This window comes from Lagopus leucura, unplaced genomic scaffold (genome assembly GCF_019238085.1).
Source record: "Lagopus leucura isolate 7727_CA_CO unplaced genomic scaffold, USGS_WTPT01 Super-Scaffold_100157, whole genome shotgun sequence".
Classification (NCBI taxonomy): Eukaryota; Metazoa; Chordata; class Aves; order Galliformes; family Phasianidae; genus Lagopus; species Lagopus leucura.
Genome location: NW_024962334.1, coordinates 3,024,230 through 3,040,231, shown reverse-complemented (window position 1 = coordinate 3,040,231; position 16,002 = coordinate 3,024,230). Strand labels below are relative to the sequence as shown.

General features: G+C 50.8%; 1 protein-coding gene and 2 long non-coding RNA genes across 4 annotated transcripts; all 3 read right to left on the bottom strand.

Annotated features, from left to right (window-relative positions):
* Positions 1–3,653: 3,653 nt before the first annotated feature.
* Positions 3,654–5,641, bottom strand: LOC122189265. Its single transcript, XR_006181770.1, has 3 exons — positions 4,948–5,641; positions 4,299–4,414; positions 3,654–3,894 (listed from the first exon to the last, which is right to left on the bottom strand). It is a non-coding gene; the product is annotated as an uncharacterized LOC122189265 (long non-coding RNA).
* Positions 5,642–11,149: 5,508 nt separating this feature from the next.
* On the bottom strand, positions 11,150–12,773 carry LOC122189260 (biogenesis of lysosome-related organelles complex 1 subunit 3-like). Its single transcript, XM_042888237.1, has 2 exons — positions 12,708–12,773; positions 11,150–12,447 (listed from the first exon to the last, which is right to left on the bottom strand). Exons 1-2 carry the CDS (start codon positions 12,744–12,746, stop codon positions 11,992–11,994), a joined length of 495 nt encoding a protein of 164 aa, XP_042744171.1. The 5' UTR covers positions 12,747–12,773; the 3' UTR covers positions 11,150–11,991.
* Positions 12,774–13,107: 334 nt separating this feature from the next.
* LOC122189263 lies at positions 13,108–15,888 on the bottom strand. 2 transcript variants are annotated; one of them, XR_006181768.1, is made up of 4 exons: positions 15,746–15,888; positions 15,107–15,218; positions 14,748–14,786; positions 13,108–14,659 (listed from the first exon to the last, which is right to left on the bottom strand). It is a non-coding gene; the product is annotated as an uncharacterized LOC122189263 (long non-coding RNA). The 2 variants fall into 2 exon arrangements; XR_006181767.1 differs by having other exon boundaries at positions 13,108–14,786.
* Between the last annotated feature and the right edge of the window lie 114 nt (positions 15,889–16,002).

Below are 16,002 nucleotides of genomic sequence, written 5' to 3'. Positions count from 1 at the left end.
TGGTCGTTCCAAATGATCTGTGGTTGAGCTACTGAGGAAGTATTTGTTGTGGTGATTGTTTGGCATCTGCCACTGTGAGGGTCCCAGTAGGCACAGTAGTACGTGGCAGCATCATCTGGAATTACACTTCTTATGGTAAGAATGCAAAGATTCTGTCCAGAAATAGTTTGAATCCTGTATCTGTGCCTTTGGAAGCTCTCATCTGCTACTACTGTCCCTGATGAAAAGTAGATCATCCTGACTGGAGCTTTATTCTCCTTCTGTTGATACCAGTGTATGATGGTGCTATCAAAATGTCCAGAGAAGTCCTTAAAATGACACTTCAGATCTGCATTTCCTTGTGACATGGTGATGGATACAGGGCTCTGTATGGGAGTTTCCTGTGCATGTCCATCTAGAATTAGAGAAAGAAAAAAAAGAAAAAAAAAAAAGAAGAAGAAAAAGAAAAGCAGAAGAGGAGAAACTGTTATTCATTGGCAGCAATCTACTTGGGAAGGCATCTGTGAGGGCACAATCCATGGTTGCCCGTGAGGAAAAAGAAGCTGAAGCACTTACAGGACCAGGCAGTTGCAACCATCAGAGATGCCAGCAGCAGCATGTCTGCTGCTCCTGCTCTGCTGCTGTTGAGACTGAGAGATGTGGGGCCCCGGATGGGGACACACTGAGTGGGAGGAGAAGTCACCAGCAGTGTTTTTTCTGTGCATAACAACACGGGGCTGTGCTTGTCAAGAAGCTGCAGCAACCTGGGAAAGGACTGCAAGGACAGAAAGGCACAAGGGCACATTCAGCACGAGCAGCGTTCAGAGCCTTGCAAAACCACCACTATGGCAATCTCTGTGTGGCTGAAGGTCCAGTCTCTCCAGTGCACTACCTCACAGGATGTTGTGCCCGAGGCTTCTAATCAAATGCAGTACTCAGTTCTGGAGCTAACTGACAGACAAATGCCAGCTTTGCTCTGCATGGTGAAAAGAGGCTTTGACCATAGACTAATTCTTAGAACTCCGTGCACTGTGCTCAAAGGGCTCCTTGGAGAGCAGGCCCACGGAAGAAGAGAGAAGTTCTGTCTGGATGCAACAGGTGAGAACTTGACACAGTGAAATTGAGCCATCGGTGCTGCAGAAGGAGTTGGTAGAACCTGAAATGACAGCAGAGAAAGAATGAAGGAGGATCTAGAAGAACATGTAGCTTTCTCTCATTGCTTTGCTTGTGTGCCTCCGTTCAAGTGAGAGCCTGCAGGAGATAGAGATATGTTTCTACGTTTGCTGTACAGCTTTCAATGAAGAAGGGAAATTTCCAACTACTCGTTGTCCACAGGCACACAGTCTGTGCCCACTGTCAGCTGAGTGCTCTGAGTACAGTCAGTTCTTTGCCATATCTGCAAAGTCACCGGTTTTTATCCTGAAGTGACTAAGACTGTTCAGTTTCTGCATGTTACAGCTATGTGTAAGTACAGAAGAAGTATTCTGAGAGTTAGTTAAGATAATTCATTTAGCATTTGCCATGTTAATCTTCTGCTTTTGCTCTCCTGCTGCAGAAGATCACCAGAGAAAGGTGGCCTAAAAAGAATCTGCATCTGGCAGGAGTTGACAGCTTGAGGTTCAGAGTGCCAGATGCCTTTTTGTACGGCTTATCTTTGCCCATCTAATGCTGTGTAGCCTTGGTAATACCAATATGCACAGAGATAAGTACCAGTATCCCTCCGGGATGCTTTCTTTATTGTCAGAACACTGTTGGAAGTACTTTTCTGCACTCGAAATTTAAATCCGTCGTTGTTGTCATCGAAGATAGGTGAGGATCCAGACATGTACAGTATCCTCTTGGGTGGCTCCCCGGGAAGCTGCCTGTACCAGTGCACAGTGGTTTCACTGCTCAGCTGGCACCTCATGGTGACTGGGCTGCCCTCCACCAGCCTGCGCTCTGCTGGGCTTTGCACCGGTGCAGCCTGTGCATCCCCACCTGCAAGGGAACAGGGAGAAACTGCACGTAGGCCAGGAGCCACCAAGCTCTGCAGCAGGGACTGTGTTCTCCATGCACGGGAGGGAGAGGAGAAGGGAAACGGCACTTACGGGACCAAAGTGAAGTCACAACGAGTAAGGGAAGCAACAGCATGCTGCCTGCAAGAGTGAGATGTAGAGCTGAGGCAGGGGAGATGTGTTATAAAGCCATCCAGGTGGAGAAGGCATCAGCAGCTGGGAGGAGGAAGTGACGCGTGGCTCATCTGATGGAAGGTCTTCAGCTCATTGCCAGGGAGTGCGTGTTTGTGTGCGGGAAACTCACTGGCAAATGAAAGCCCATCAGTAACACTGTAGACAGGACCTAAAATATTCAATCCAGCAACTGTTTGGTGTGCACATATCACAGAGGGCGTTGCTTTCTGCCAGCTGGATGCAGCTGCTGGCTGAACTGGCCAAGACAGTGCCTGCCCTGCGTGCCTTCCCAGATGCACATCCACCCTGAGAATGGAAGTCCTCCTTCTCTGTGTACCCCATTCCACCACGAGGAAAGATAACCATTCTGGCACCTGAAATGCTTCTGTTCTTGCAGCCTGGGCACTGCAGTCACAGCTCTGCAAGGAGTCACATCTGCAATAGAAGGACTTTCCCCAAAGCAGAGGGAAAACAGGGTGATTCAGGAAGAGAGGAAAAAAGGAGTCGTTTTCTAACTCTTGATGCAACTGAACATGGTGTGTGCCCGACAGGAGGGGGCACTCAGCCATTAAAATGATTTTGCAGAGGGAAAGGAGAGAGGGAAAACCTTCCTCTCAATGCTGCAAGGCCCTGAGGAGATGAGAAAATCAGACAAAACTGCAAAACAGAGAACAGCTTTTCAGGGGACCCTAAAGGGAATGGGGAGACATATGATAGATGCAATGGGACAGGACTTAACTGGATGCAATTTAAAAACAAATCATCCCAGCTCTTGCTTGGGCTGTTGCCCTTTGTCACTGGGCATCCTGGGCACCCCAGACCTCCCAGCTGCTGGCTTTCCACCATGTATCCTCCCTTGAAGCCAAGCACACCTTTCCCAGCAGCAAGCAGCAGGCTGGAATGAACACCAAAAACAAAACCTTTCCCTGCTCTTCTTCCACACGCTGTCTCTTAGTTTCAGAAAATAGGGCCAGACCCAGTGAAATGAAAGCTCTAGGAAAAAACAGCTGCTTTATTCTCCTCCTCTGCTTTCCTGGTCTACACCCCACAGAAAGGTCGTTTGCCAAGCATGGGATGCAATTATCAGGTGTATGAGGGGCAGAGCAAACCAAGCTCATTTTCAAAGGCTTGTTTCTTTCACATTACTTCCCTGACGTCTGATACCATCATATAATCATAGAATCATATAAAAGACCTGGGCTGAAAAGGACCACAGTGATCATCTAGTATCAACCCCCCTGCTATGTGTACGGTCACCAACCAGGCTACCACTAGTCCAGGCTGCCCAGAGCCACATCCAGCCTGGCCTTCAATGCTTCTGGAGACTGGGCATCCACAACCTCCTTGGGCAGCCTGTTCCAGTGCTTCACCAACTCTGCGTGAAATAACTGCTCCTAATATCTAGCTTAATCCTCCCCTGTCTCAGTTTAAAACCGCTCCCCCATGTCCTATCTCTATCCACCCTTGTAAACAGCCCTTTATCCAAGAAAAAGAACAGCCTAGGGATTTTGTTTGATTGATTGTTTTATTGTGGGTGTTTAATTGGTTGTTTTTGTTTTGTTTTGTAGGAGCTCATCCACATCCTGCACACACTCCACTTGAACATCAAGGGGAGCAGGGGGTAATCTTGCAGATGGAGTAATGCAGGAATTCCCACAGGATCTTGAGGCGTATCCAGTTCATCATCTGAAACCTCTGCAACCAAACTGGAAGGGACCACTCCTCTTGTGCCATCTGTCAGCTCTCCCTACAACCAGGGAGAGAAACCAGCCAGTGCAGGGCACAGCCAGAGCCAGACCAGGGGAGAAACACTCCTGCAGGCTCCTACCACACAGGACCCCGTTCATCACCCCCACGCGGCTTTGTTGCATAAGGGCAAAGCTCACAACTCTGTGGGAACTGCAAGTGGTGGGAGCTGAGCAGCATCACAGAGGTCTGCAAGTACCTTCTCTGCACGGCGCTGGAACAACTCTCCACACCCCACTGAGTTCAGCCATTATCAGAGAGCCATCTCTGGCTTCTTTTACACGTGCTCTGTGCCCACACGCTCAGGTTTGGCTGCTGACTGGTGTGCAAGGGCAGGCAGCAAGAGCCTGCAGGCACACAGTGACTCTGGTGAGTGACGCTGGATGAGCGCGGCACAGAAATTACCTGGCATGCCAGTTGTTGACCATGCCTGCATTCCACTGTCCGAGACTGGCAGTGTGGGACACTGTGGGACTAGCTGCCTTCCTGCAGTGCATCCTGCTCAGTTTCTTGGTCAGTTCCTTTAGAAAGAAAGCAGGACAGTAGGAATGGATGTGATGTGCTCTCATTGGGAACTGAGCTACTCCAATCCTGAGCTCAGGCAAAGTCTGCTGTCCCAGCCCCCCACATCCACTGTCACCCCCTCCTTTGCCCAAGGACATTTGGGACCTCCCAGGAACTGAAGGGTGCCGACCCTCTCATGCCTCCTCAGCTCCTATGCAAGGCCCTCACACCCTGTGCTGTGAGCATCACCAACCATCACAGCTGGCTATCTGCGGGCTGAAATTCAAGCTCCAGCACAAGCACCTTCAGAATCAGCATCTCCAGCCCATGGCTTTCACTGTCTGGCACATCTCCAAGGCAGTTTCTCCCTCTGGGGAAGTCAGCAGTGCCCCCAAAGACTTTTCTGTCTCAGTAAGTCTCTGCCCACTGCTTCTTCTGGAGGAAAGCCCCGAGGAAAAGCTTTGCCACAGAGCCCCATAAGACCCCTCTGCTGCTCTTCATGGCCGAGCAGCTGGGAGCAATTGCTCCAGGTGCCCTGACTCAGGCTCACCCTCCTTTGTGCTCCAATCCTGCCAGAGCTGATGTGGGGGGGGAGGGGCTCCCACCTTCGGCCTCGGTATGTTCTTTTTTGCACGGCCTGCCTAAGTGTGACCGCCATCATCTCTTGTCTTTGAGGGAGCGGATGAGGACGAAGGTGAAACTCTCCTGGGGTTGTTTGTTTACGATGTAGACGGAGAGATCGCCCACACCTTCCACGTGCAGGTATGGCCAGTGGTGCGGCAGGCTGCTGGGAGGGAAACCGTCCTCCTGCGGGTGTGGAGGAACGACTGCTGGCGGGAGGGAGGAGTGCAGCTGCTTCCCCCATCAGCAGCGCCGTTCTGGCGTCCCACGGCAGCCCAGGGAGCGGAGCAGAGCAAGTCAGGGTTCTGCCGCTGGCAAAGGGAGCCGTGCGGATGTGCCGCGGCGCTTCCCGCTCTGTATCAGCGGGAGGAGCCCCGCAAAGCCTTCGGCCGTGTCAGATTGGAGGCGCGGAGCAACTGAGGAAACGCAGAACGCACCTGCGTGTGCCGAGTGGAAATTCACGGCAATTCGTAAAAGACAGCAGAGATTTTTAGTAGCAATAATGAGAATAAAAGGTCGGTTACTTTCTGCCCGCGCTGAGGGCGGTTGCTGGAGCGGCGCATTGGGACCGGGCGAGGGAGGAGCTGCGGGGTCGACTGGGGCGAGATGCGCGGGGCCGTGTGGCGTCATCACCCTGCGCCGAGAGACGGAAGCGGCCGTGCAGAAGTGGTGCGGCGCAGCGCTGTGACGTCATCACTCCTCGCCGCGAGACTGAGGCGGCCGAGTGGAAGTGGTGCGAGGCCGCGCGCTGCTCCAGCGCCGCAGGGCAGCCCCGGGCTCTGAGCGCCGCTTCAGCTTGTACAAGTGGGTGTTCGGGGGGGCACCGGGGCGGGGGCCGCTCTGAGTTGGCTCCGTGGGGCCTCTGTGGTGCTCAGGGCCTGTGCTCGGTGTGGGGAGGTGCGCTGTGTCCCCCACCCCCCCCAATCCAGGGTACATCGCTGCCTCGTTCCCGTCCACGGTTCGGCCAGTCCCTCTTTCTGACCCTCAGGGTCACACTCGGCCCCCGGTCCGCCCCACCACGGGCCGGTGGGGGGGCCCCCAAACCCGGGTCCCCCCATCCTTTTTGGCCCCCCCCCCCAGTTCTCCATTTTTACCCCCAGGGTCCCTTCCCCACCCTCACCTCATCCCTCCCCTCCTTATTCCCCCATTCTCATCCTCTCCCCCCCTCCCAATACCCTCCTCAGTTCCTCTTGCCTCAGATCAGATGACCACAACATAGACGCCTCCCTGTGAGGTACCTCACTACTGCTAATTAGTGAGCCACTAATGCTCACATGTGGAGATTAAGGATAAGAAGGAGCTGTTCAGATGCAAATATCTGGTGAAATGTAGGCTGTTACTCCCAGAGCGTGGAAGGACGTACCTTTGTCCAACAACACCTGCACTGTCAGTAGATACCCACATCTGGGACAACTGAAGCTGTCCCTGCTGTGCATAATGAGGGCAGCCTATAAAGGGATTTACCCGAACAAATGGAGTGGTGCCACAGGAGCATGACTAAGCTTATTTCTTTCTCTTCTGCTTCATCGCCTGTTTTCTAGATCTTCCTTGACTGCAGTGGCTGTTGTGTCATGGACATTCCTGCGTGTCCTCAGCTGTTATCAGCAAGCTTGTCCTGGCTTTTGTGTCTTCTTACAGACTTTATTGGATACAGCTAGTGATAGATGGAGATAAAACGAGGGATTCCTTTGCAAACTGTATCCTTAGGTGTCCAGATGTGAAAGAGCCTATGACTCACATGCAGTACACCATGGAAAAGATTCTCTCATTTTGGTCACTTGAGCTGTTATAGGAGATAACATCATTAACTGTTGCATGGTCTTGATCAGGCTGCTTACCAACTGCTTGATCAAGGAGAGCAGGCAGAAGTCTTTTGTCAGCAATCTGAGGTGTCTGCAGATCAATGAGCAGCTGCCCATGGGAGCTGCAACTGCCCTGGCATTCTCTGGCCGAGCAGAACAACAGGCCACCAAGTTCAGCCCTGCAGAATTATAACAGCATAATATTCTGTATTTCATGGAACACAGTGCACCAGAACACTTCCTGCCCAGGGTCTGCATTCTTAGATCACAAAATCAAACAACTATAGACTTCTTATTGGTCACTTCAGTAACGTGAACTAGTGGAAGGTGTCTCACCCATTGTATGAGGCTTGGAGCTGTTCTTCAATGTCCCTTCCAATCCAAATCGGTGATTCTATTAATTTGCATCATAGGAAGTGGAAAAAACTCACCGCTTGTGTGCAGGAAAGGGTGGGACAAGGACGGTCACTGCCTGATGGGACACAGAGCAGTGAGAGAAGGGAGCAGAGGCCGTGCTGTGAGGGACAGCAGCACCTCGCATGGCATCAGGAGGCAGAGAGGTGGGAAATGCACAAAGGGCACTGAGAGCTGGAAGGCAGTCAGGGCTCACAAAGGCAGCAGTGCTCAGGGAACCCACTGAACTTCCCCAGAGGATTTTGTTTGGGATTGTACATACTTGAGGCATGTTGGTATCAGCATCAATTAAAAAATGGGGATTGGTGTTTTCCTTGCTACTTCTTGACTGCCGAAAGGAAGTTGCTAAAAGCCTCTGTTTTACCAAAACTGTTTTGTTTTTCTCCTCACGTACGTTTTTTGTGAATTAAATTGGGTTGGCCTCAGGAAAGAAGGTCCCAAGGTGTCAGAAGTGTTCAGCATTGAGCCCATGGAGTTAGGCAGTTGTGCTTGAGAAACAGCTGTTATTTTTTGAGTGAGTGGTCATTTACAGAAGCAGAAAAACCATCTCTGATGCTAAATTAAAGATGAGTGTTCAACACTTGGTGCCATTATAGGTAAAAATACTCATCCATTTACCAGGAAGAAAATCCAGTGAACGTGGATAAGGAGCAGTCGTTGCAGGTTTCTAGGCACTGCTTTACCACACAAGTGAGCGTTTATGCCCAGGTGGAATGTATTGGGTAACTTTTTTGCCATGTCCACTACTAATATATTTCAGGATAGAAAGAAAAAGTAAAACGTTAATGAACAAAAAATGTTCAGTTTCAAGATGTTGTTTTGCTGATGTTTAGCTGTGGGACTTAGCAAGGAAGGCAGAATTCAGGAGATTTTTCTTTAAATGGCCCTTCCTGTATCTCAGCACTTGCATTGCTAGCTCCAGCTTACAATATCCAGGCATTAACATGGAGCACCCTCGGTGCTGTCAGCTCCTGCAGCCAGTTTTAAACATCCCTAAGCTGGTTATTTCAGAACTGAAAATATAGCACTCGTTTTCCTGTTGAGGCCACTGTTTGGCCTTGCCAAGTCAGGAGTTGTAAATCAAAGTTATTTCTGAAGCAGTGCAGCAGCTGTGAGAGATAGGAGGAGGAATAACGTGAAAGAAAGAACGCTGCAGCCACCAAGGTCAGTGAAGAAGTAGAGGAAGAAGGCGCTCCAGGTGTCAGAGCAGAGCTGCTTCTGCAAGCTGTACAGAAGACCATGGTTGCCCCTGGCAGCCCCTAAAGAACCACATCCAAGCAGATTCCTGCACTGCGACCTGTGAAGGACTCTGCATGGGAACTGTTGAGCCTGAACCACTGGTTGAGCACCTGTGGAAAGGACCAGGTCAGCATTGGGAGCACAGGTGAAGGCAATTCAGCTGTGCAACAGGAAGGGCTGGAGCCTGGCTGCACCTCCCTTAGGCCCCATTTCAGGGCTGACTGCCACAGGAGAAGGATCTCTGTCTGGAGATCCCTCCTTGGTGGAAAATTCCCCTGCAAACCTGCAATCTTCTAATGGAGCTGCCGTTACCCAATCAGAGCATTAACCAAAGTCACTGCTCATAGCAATTAATAAGCTGCTTGGAGAAAATAAATAAAAAGCAAGAAATCCCCATGATCTTCTACTTCTCACCACCCAGGAAGTACAGCAGGCATCCCTTCATCCTCACCACCACAAAGTGGCAGCAGTCCCAGCAGTGCCTGTCTCCAGTCCTGCCCCTTTCAAGTCCCTTCCTGCCTCTGACATAGTCCTGACCAGGCCCTGCTGTGCCCTCATTCCCTGTTCAGCCCATCCCTGTCCCTGTCCTGTCCCTGATCCTCCACATCTCCTTGCCCATCTTCTGGTCCTGTCCCTATCCCTACCCTACTACCACCTCCATACCCATCCTCATCCTTTTCCTTATCCTGTCACTGCCCCTGCCCCTCTGCTTTCCTGCCCATCTCCTGTCCCTGTCCCTATCCCTTGTCTACCCTAGACTTTTCCCTGTCCTGCTCCTGTCTCTGCCTGTCCCTCTCCTGTCCCCTCCCCTGTCCCTGTGCTGTCCCTGCTCCAGGCCTCTGACAGAATCTCCTGGCAGCCCACCACAAAGCTGAAAGGAAATTGTAAGGCAGAAGAACAGAAGTGTGATGAATGAGAGGGGAGGACAAAGAGGGCAGAACTGAAGAAAGGACACAGGTAAGAGGAGCAGAGCCAATGGGGGAGGGGAAGGAAGGAGATGGCAGGGGAGAATGGACAAGAGGGAAGAGCAGAAAGGCAGCGAAAATAGGATTCCTTGAAAAGAATTGTTTACAGCTTTCTTAAGAGACAGGATTTCTCATGATAAGACTGATGGTTTTCCACTTCCTGAATTACAGAGGATACACAAACACAGAGGGTTAAATAAACCCTAGCAAGAAGGTGCCAAATTCTAAAGCTAAACACCCGGGAACAATTCCACCTACTGCACTCAGTGGGACCTCTTAGCTATTTGCAGAGCACCCGATGCGAGCGGGTCGGCTGCTGTGGGGGAGGATTGGGAACCATATTCCAATTTGTATCCTTGGAAGGAGATATTTTGGAAAAACTGGTCCTCACAAACTGCATAGCCTCAGACGACCCCGGAGCAGAGGTTCCTTAGTATATGGGAACCCCGAGAAATCTGCAGGACAGCCAGTAATAGGGCTGGGAGGGAAACAAATGCAAGCTGTGAAAACACAAACAGAAATGAAAATAGGAAACCTCCTGAAATGATTGTATCCTGTCACGATTGTCCCTGTCCCAGAGTACATCACAGGGACAGGTATTCCAAAAGGACTCACCTTGAATCTTACCAGCAGTCAGCCCCAATTTGGGATAAAGAATTGCGTTCGTGCTCCGACAATTTCAGTGGGAAAAGTAACAATGCCTGCTGTGCAGATTCCTGCTGCAACTGAAGTAGTGACAGTGAAACAGTATGGGACCCTGGGTGGGGGGCATGAAGAGATATCAAATACAATTAATGATTTATTGGATGCAGGAGTTTTAAGTCAACTACTACAGCTTGGAACAACCCAATACGGCCTGTCAAAAAGTGATGGGTTGTGGAGGGAATTAAATAAGCACAGCCCGCCTCTACAGCGGCTGTAGTAGGGAACCACTGCTTGAAGAGAAGTTCAGAAACATTCCAGAAGCGGGTATGCTGTGATTGATTGAGCTAATGCATTTCCCACTATCCAAATTGCAGAGGAATGTGGCAGGGGTGACAAGATACTTTCTGTAGATTGCCTCAGGGATGGCTGCACAGTCCAACCATTTGCCACAGAACAGTGGCTGAACATCTGCATGATGATAAACTGCCTCCTCCCATGCAGTCAGTCCATTGTACAGGTTATATGTTAGATCTTTGTGCACATAGGATCCCTGAGACACAAACTCCTGAACGCGTCTGGGACTAGGAGTGGATCCAGCTGTGCTGAGGAACCTTACCTCTGTGGTTTGAAGAGTGCACACAGCCATGGGGTTGGCTCTGATCCTCATGACACAGCAGGAGAGCGTCCTGTAGGTGTGTGTGTAACCCTGTCCTCTCTGTGGAAAATAACCAAGGGCATCCAGCCATCTCCAGTCTTGTGAAGTCACTGTTATATCTGCTACAGCATATCTATGCTCATCAATAAATGCGTTCCTGCTTCCCCCTTAGGAGTGTATATTGTAGCTGTATCTGTTATAAATTGGTGAAGTCTGCATGATAGCAACTAGGGACTCTATTACAAGATTCATGGAGTGAAAGCCACTCCCAAATTCTCACATGAATGGCACTGAGAGCTCATTATGATTGAGAAACAAGGGACCAACAGGAGCCATCAAGGGATGAAAGGGGAAAAAGGTATTATCTGTTGCATATGAAGTAAGGCAGAACGTAAATAAATGGAACAGGGAGAAGAAACAACAGCAAAGATTTTATTTTTATTATTATTATTTTTTAATAACCTACAGAAATTGATTTTGCTTGGTTTGTGTCAGGCACTCAGAACTATGCCACACGCTATGCACAGGGGTGGATATGGAAATGTATCATATTGCGAAGCTACAAATCTGGGAGCCCATACTCTTAGTGAGGAATCAGAATCACCACACATTTGAAGCCCAGAATCATCACAGAATCAAAGAATCTGGAATTGGGAAACAATCACAGGATCTGAAATAACAGAACTTGCACTCACAGGAGCTAGCATCCTCGTAGCATCCTCATACAATCCTCAGACTCTAGAATCCTAGACTCTAGTAACCCCATAATAACCCCAGCACGTTTTGTTTCCTCACTCCCACAGAGGGAAACTTTCTATAGAGGATGCTCACAATTGATGCTATCAGTCAGCATCACCCAGCACTCCTTATGGAACAGGTTATCAAAGCACTGCCAGTTACAAGTGCTCAGAGGTTCTTCCTCAAAAGATGAATCTTTAATACTGTTTATCATTCTAATTTGGATACGGACAGGGAACCAAGGTCCAGAATCTTTATGAAAGGAATCCCATACCACTGTGCCCTTCACAAAACCTCTCCCCTGACACTGAGCGATCAGTGGCAGCACTGCCGATGGCAGCATCAGCTCAAGGGGACACAGCACTGGAAACGCAGCGACAGCGAGAACGCCATCAGCGACAACCACAACCCCCAAGTCCGTCGGGAGGAGCTGGAGGTCAGCGACAGCGACGCTGCAACAACGACGCCAGGAGCTCCCCGCGGCTGCCAGCACCGCCCCGCTGGCGTTCCCACTCTCACGGCTCCACGCGGATGTCGGGCAGCAGCTGGCAGGCGGTGACGGTGGCCACGGCGGCAGCCACGGCGCGCAGGTCACGGCGCACCAGGCACAGGCAGTGAGCAGTGGCAGCTGCTCCAGCTCGGGCTCGGCCCAGGGGCCCTCCCAGGCCTTCCAGCAGCCGCGCAGCCCCATTGAAACTGCGTCCCAGCGCCTCAGCCATCGCGCCCCGCAGCCGCCCCTCGCCCGCCCCCAGGCGCTGCTGCAGCAGTGAGGGGCTCTCCCGGGACACCCCTGGCAGCGGCACTCGGGCCGCACTGTCCTCGTCCTCCTCCTCCTCGGTCTCCGACGCCTCCCCCGGAACCTTCAGCCCCGCTGCGAGGGTCCCGGCCGCGCTCCCCCCCGGCTCCGGCTCTGAGTCGCTCTCCGAGGCCTCGCCCGGCACCAGCGTGGGGGAAATAGGGGCAGCCACGGTCTGCGAGAGGGGAACAAAAGGGAGGAGAGGGAAGAACGGTCCCATCAGGCACGGAAACCGCCGCCCCTTCTCCCGAGTCCCAGGGCAATACCCCGCATAACGGGCCCGCGCCCCCCCCCGGGCCTCGCGAGACCCCCGCTTCCCCACCCCGTTGCCAGCCCCACGGGGCCCCCAGAACGCGTCCCGGCACCCGCAGCTCCGGGATGACGCCTTCCCAGCCCTACGTGGCCCCCCGCGCCCCAATAACCCGCCAGACCCACCGCCCAGCCCCGCGAGGACCCGCGTTTCCTCGGCCCCATACCGCCGATTCCCCGAGTCACGTGACGCTCGCCATGGCCGCTGCGCGTCGCGTCAGGTGACGTCACGCCTCCGCGCGCCCGCTACCCGGACTCGCCCTCGCTCGGAGCGGGCACCCCGCGTGACCCCGTTCGACCAATCGCCCCTCCGCCCAAGCTTTAAGTGACAGCCAGGGCAGCCAATTGGCTCCGCAGAGGCGAAGGGAGGGACGGGACTCTCCCGGAAGAAGGGGCGGGGCGGCGCGGCAGCGGCAGCCAAAGTTCATTTAAGAGTTTAGGTAGAAAAACAAACTTCTGGTGGTTCTGGTAACACAGCTACAAAAGCACCGCACAGGATATTCACAGAGGTGGCATAAACCAAAGCTGGCTCTTTGTAACAGCACATTTCCTTTGTTTATTCTATTTTTGTTGATGTACATTACATAGCTTTGACTATGACAGTAAGGTTTCTTGGGCCATCTGTGAGACCTGCAGAGCTTCCACCTCCTTTAAGCATCCATCCACTCACAAGTACGACCAGCCTGGCTGAGTAAACTACGCTGCGTGTGCTGAGATGAAATAGTAGTCAAAGCCCCAGTGAGCTTCTGGATCTCACCAGTTTCTCTGAAAACAGTGTGGTGGAAGTGAGTAATGCAAGTCCGGATGTAAAACGTGTCTATGTAATTAAAATATGAAATGCATGTTTCCTAACACACTATAAACTTGCTGAGGTGCAAGTCCTGCCTATTGTAGGCAAATCAGGAATAAAACAACCATAGAAAAATTAGTTATGCAACACCAGCATTATAATTGCTATTTCTCAGAAAGCCTCTTGCAGGTGATCAAAGTTTATTAGCTCAATGCCTAAGGAAGTTTCTTTATAAAATTCCTGCTTACCTGTCCTGCTATAAACTCTGACCATAGACCAGTTTAACAGACTACAAGTGTATCACACATCCTTACATATAAACGAGGATGAAGTGTTTCAGAGGAGAGCAGTCCCACTTTTCAGGAGCAGGCAGAATGTTATCTATGCTAACCCTGTGAAGGACACTGAAGTTACCAAGGGTTTTTCCCTCCTAACATCACATCACATTTAACTGTTGTGCACCATTTTCTGTATTATTCTGCTAAAACCAATCACTGAATGAAACAGCTGCAGATGCTGCCACGGACAAATAACACAACTGACCTTGTACAGCATACAAAAACAAAAAGAACTTTTCTAATAGCTGCTGACTGAGTGATTTTAAGCAGAAGGGACCCAATTTCTGCAAAGTTGTGCATGGAGAGGAAAAAAACAATCAGCAGTTTTCTTCACACTCAACCCTACCTTCTTTTGAGAAGAAATGCATTTCCTTCTTAGCCTCAAAGCAGCAACAAGGACATGAATAATGAATATAGTAGAACTTATATTAAGATTCCACTTCAGCATAACATAACTCAAAGAGAAATGAGCTTTCAAAGAGGGCTGTGCAGTGAAGGAAACAGTGACAGCACAGTGTTACCCAATGTGAAATACTGTCTCTTTCCAACTCATGTTCTAAATGAGGTATTGACTTTTGCACAGTTAAAATACAGAGCTCTTACTTTATGAAAAAGGTAAATGAGACCATGTAATGAAAGCCTGGAGCTGTACATCAATAATTAAAGGGCATCAAATCCACTGGAACTTCACTTGAGAATCTGAAGGAATTCTGGATCTCTGACTTACAAAATAAGCTGTTTTCCAGCCAGTAAGAACATGAATTCGTACGCTTCAACTGCAGCTTCCTTTAAAGTGCCCTCCTTAGCACACACCGACTTACGAAGCTAAAAATAAAAGCTTCAGGAAAAAAAAACAAAACTAAGGATCCTGCGTTCCTGTTAGTGCTTCATGCCTGCAGCTACCATGAGAGGTCAGGAAGGGAAGTAGTCACAGGATGAAGGTCTCTTCTCTAGAGAAAAATCAGACAAGCAAAGCACAAGTGATAACAAGGGAACTTCAGAAGCACATTTCACTTTTAAGAAGGAAAACAGACATACCTTCATCCATTTGCTATGAAATGCCCCATCATTCCATATCTATAAAGCAAAAAGTAAACAGAGGTCAGTATCTGTTGATACACAAAGTAGGAGCACATACACATACATAAATATTTCACCATAATTACTGAACTTTTTCATCAGCCCTCCAGGGGTTCATGAGCAGATTATGCCTAGGACGTTATGCTGCCACAGAAAAGCAAAAGCAGTCTGAGAGAAGCATCAGTGCAAGCATACCAAGTCCTAGAGCTTCCCTGCCTTGTCTAGCGAGACATAACAACACCGGTCCCTTAAAGTAATTAAGGGTCAGACGTGTTTGTTAGAACAAAGAGCACATAAACCCTAAGGCTTGGATTTACCAGTCAGTTCAATGTTGAGGTCCCTCTCTTTAGCTTCTCATCAGCCACTGCTCACAGCTTCAGAAGTCATTCTCATCATTTCCATAGAGCATCTCAGAGAACTCAGTGCCATCTAAGAAGGAGACAGACATTATAAACACGTTATAAAATTCTCTGCATTGCTCACTGCAATACCATGCAGCAGGCACACTGCTCCAGCATGGCTCACACATCCTTTGCTCTGCACTTCAAACCAAAACAAGTAGTGAAGGGAAGAAGCAAAGCTGCCACTCTTCATTCTCAGCGTGTTAGCTCAGCATAAACATCTGGCGATTTTTCCCTTTTTTGGGGGGAAGCACTCTGCCACTTGCTTTTTTAAAAAGGGACTATGCTTTCTTTTTGTTTTGCCGCAGAATGTGATTAGTTATTGGGCATTTTCTATTCCTAGTTACTGGCTGCCCGTCAGCTCCAACCCCCCCCCCCCCCCCCGGGGGGCCCCGTAACGGGGCGCCGAAATTCGGCCAGGGAAAGGAGAGAGAAATCAGACTGAGGGCAAGAACTGCGGAACAGAACGCCGCTCGGAGGACGCTCGCTCTCCCCATCCTGCAGCTCCTGCAGCTCCCCCTCCTGCCTCCGCCCGCGCCCACCGGCCCCGCTCACCCCGCTGCCGCCGATCCCGGCCCTCCGGCACCGTCCCGTACATAAGCGGCACCGACCCCGGGAGGCCCCGGACCCCACAGGAGCCGACCGCATGGCACGGCCAGGAGGAGCGAACAAAGCCAGCGCGCTGCCCGGCACCGCTCCGCCCCCGCCGTCCGCCACGTGACCACGCGACCCGGCCGTCACCCGGGCAGGGCGGCCGCGGGGTGAAGCTGGCGGCCGCCATTTTGAGAAAGGGCACGGCATGTTCAGAGCGG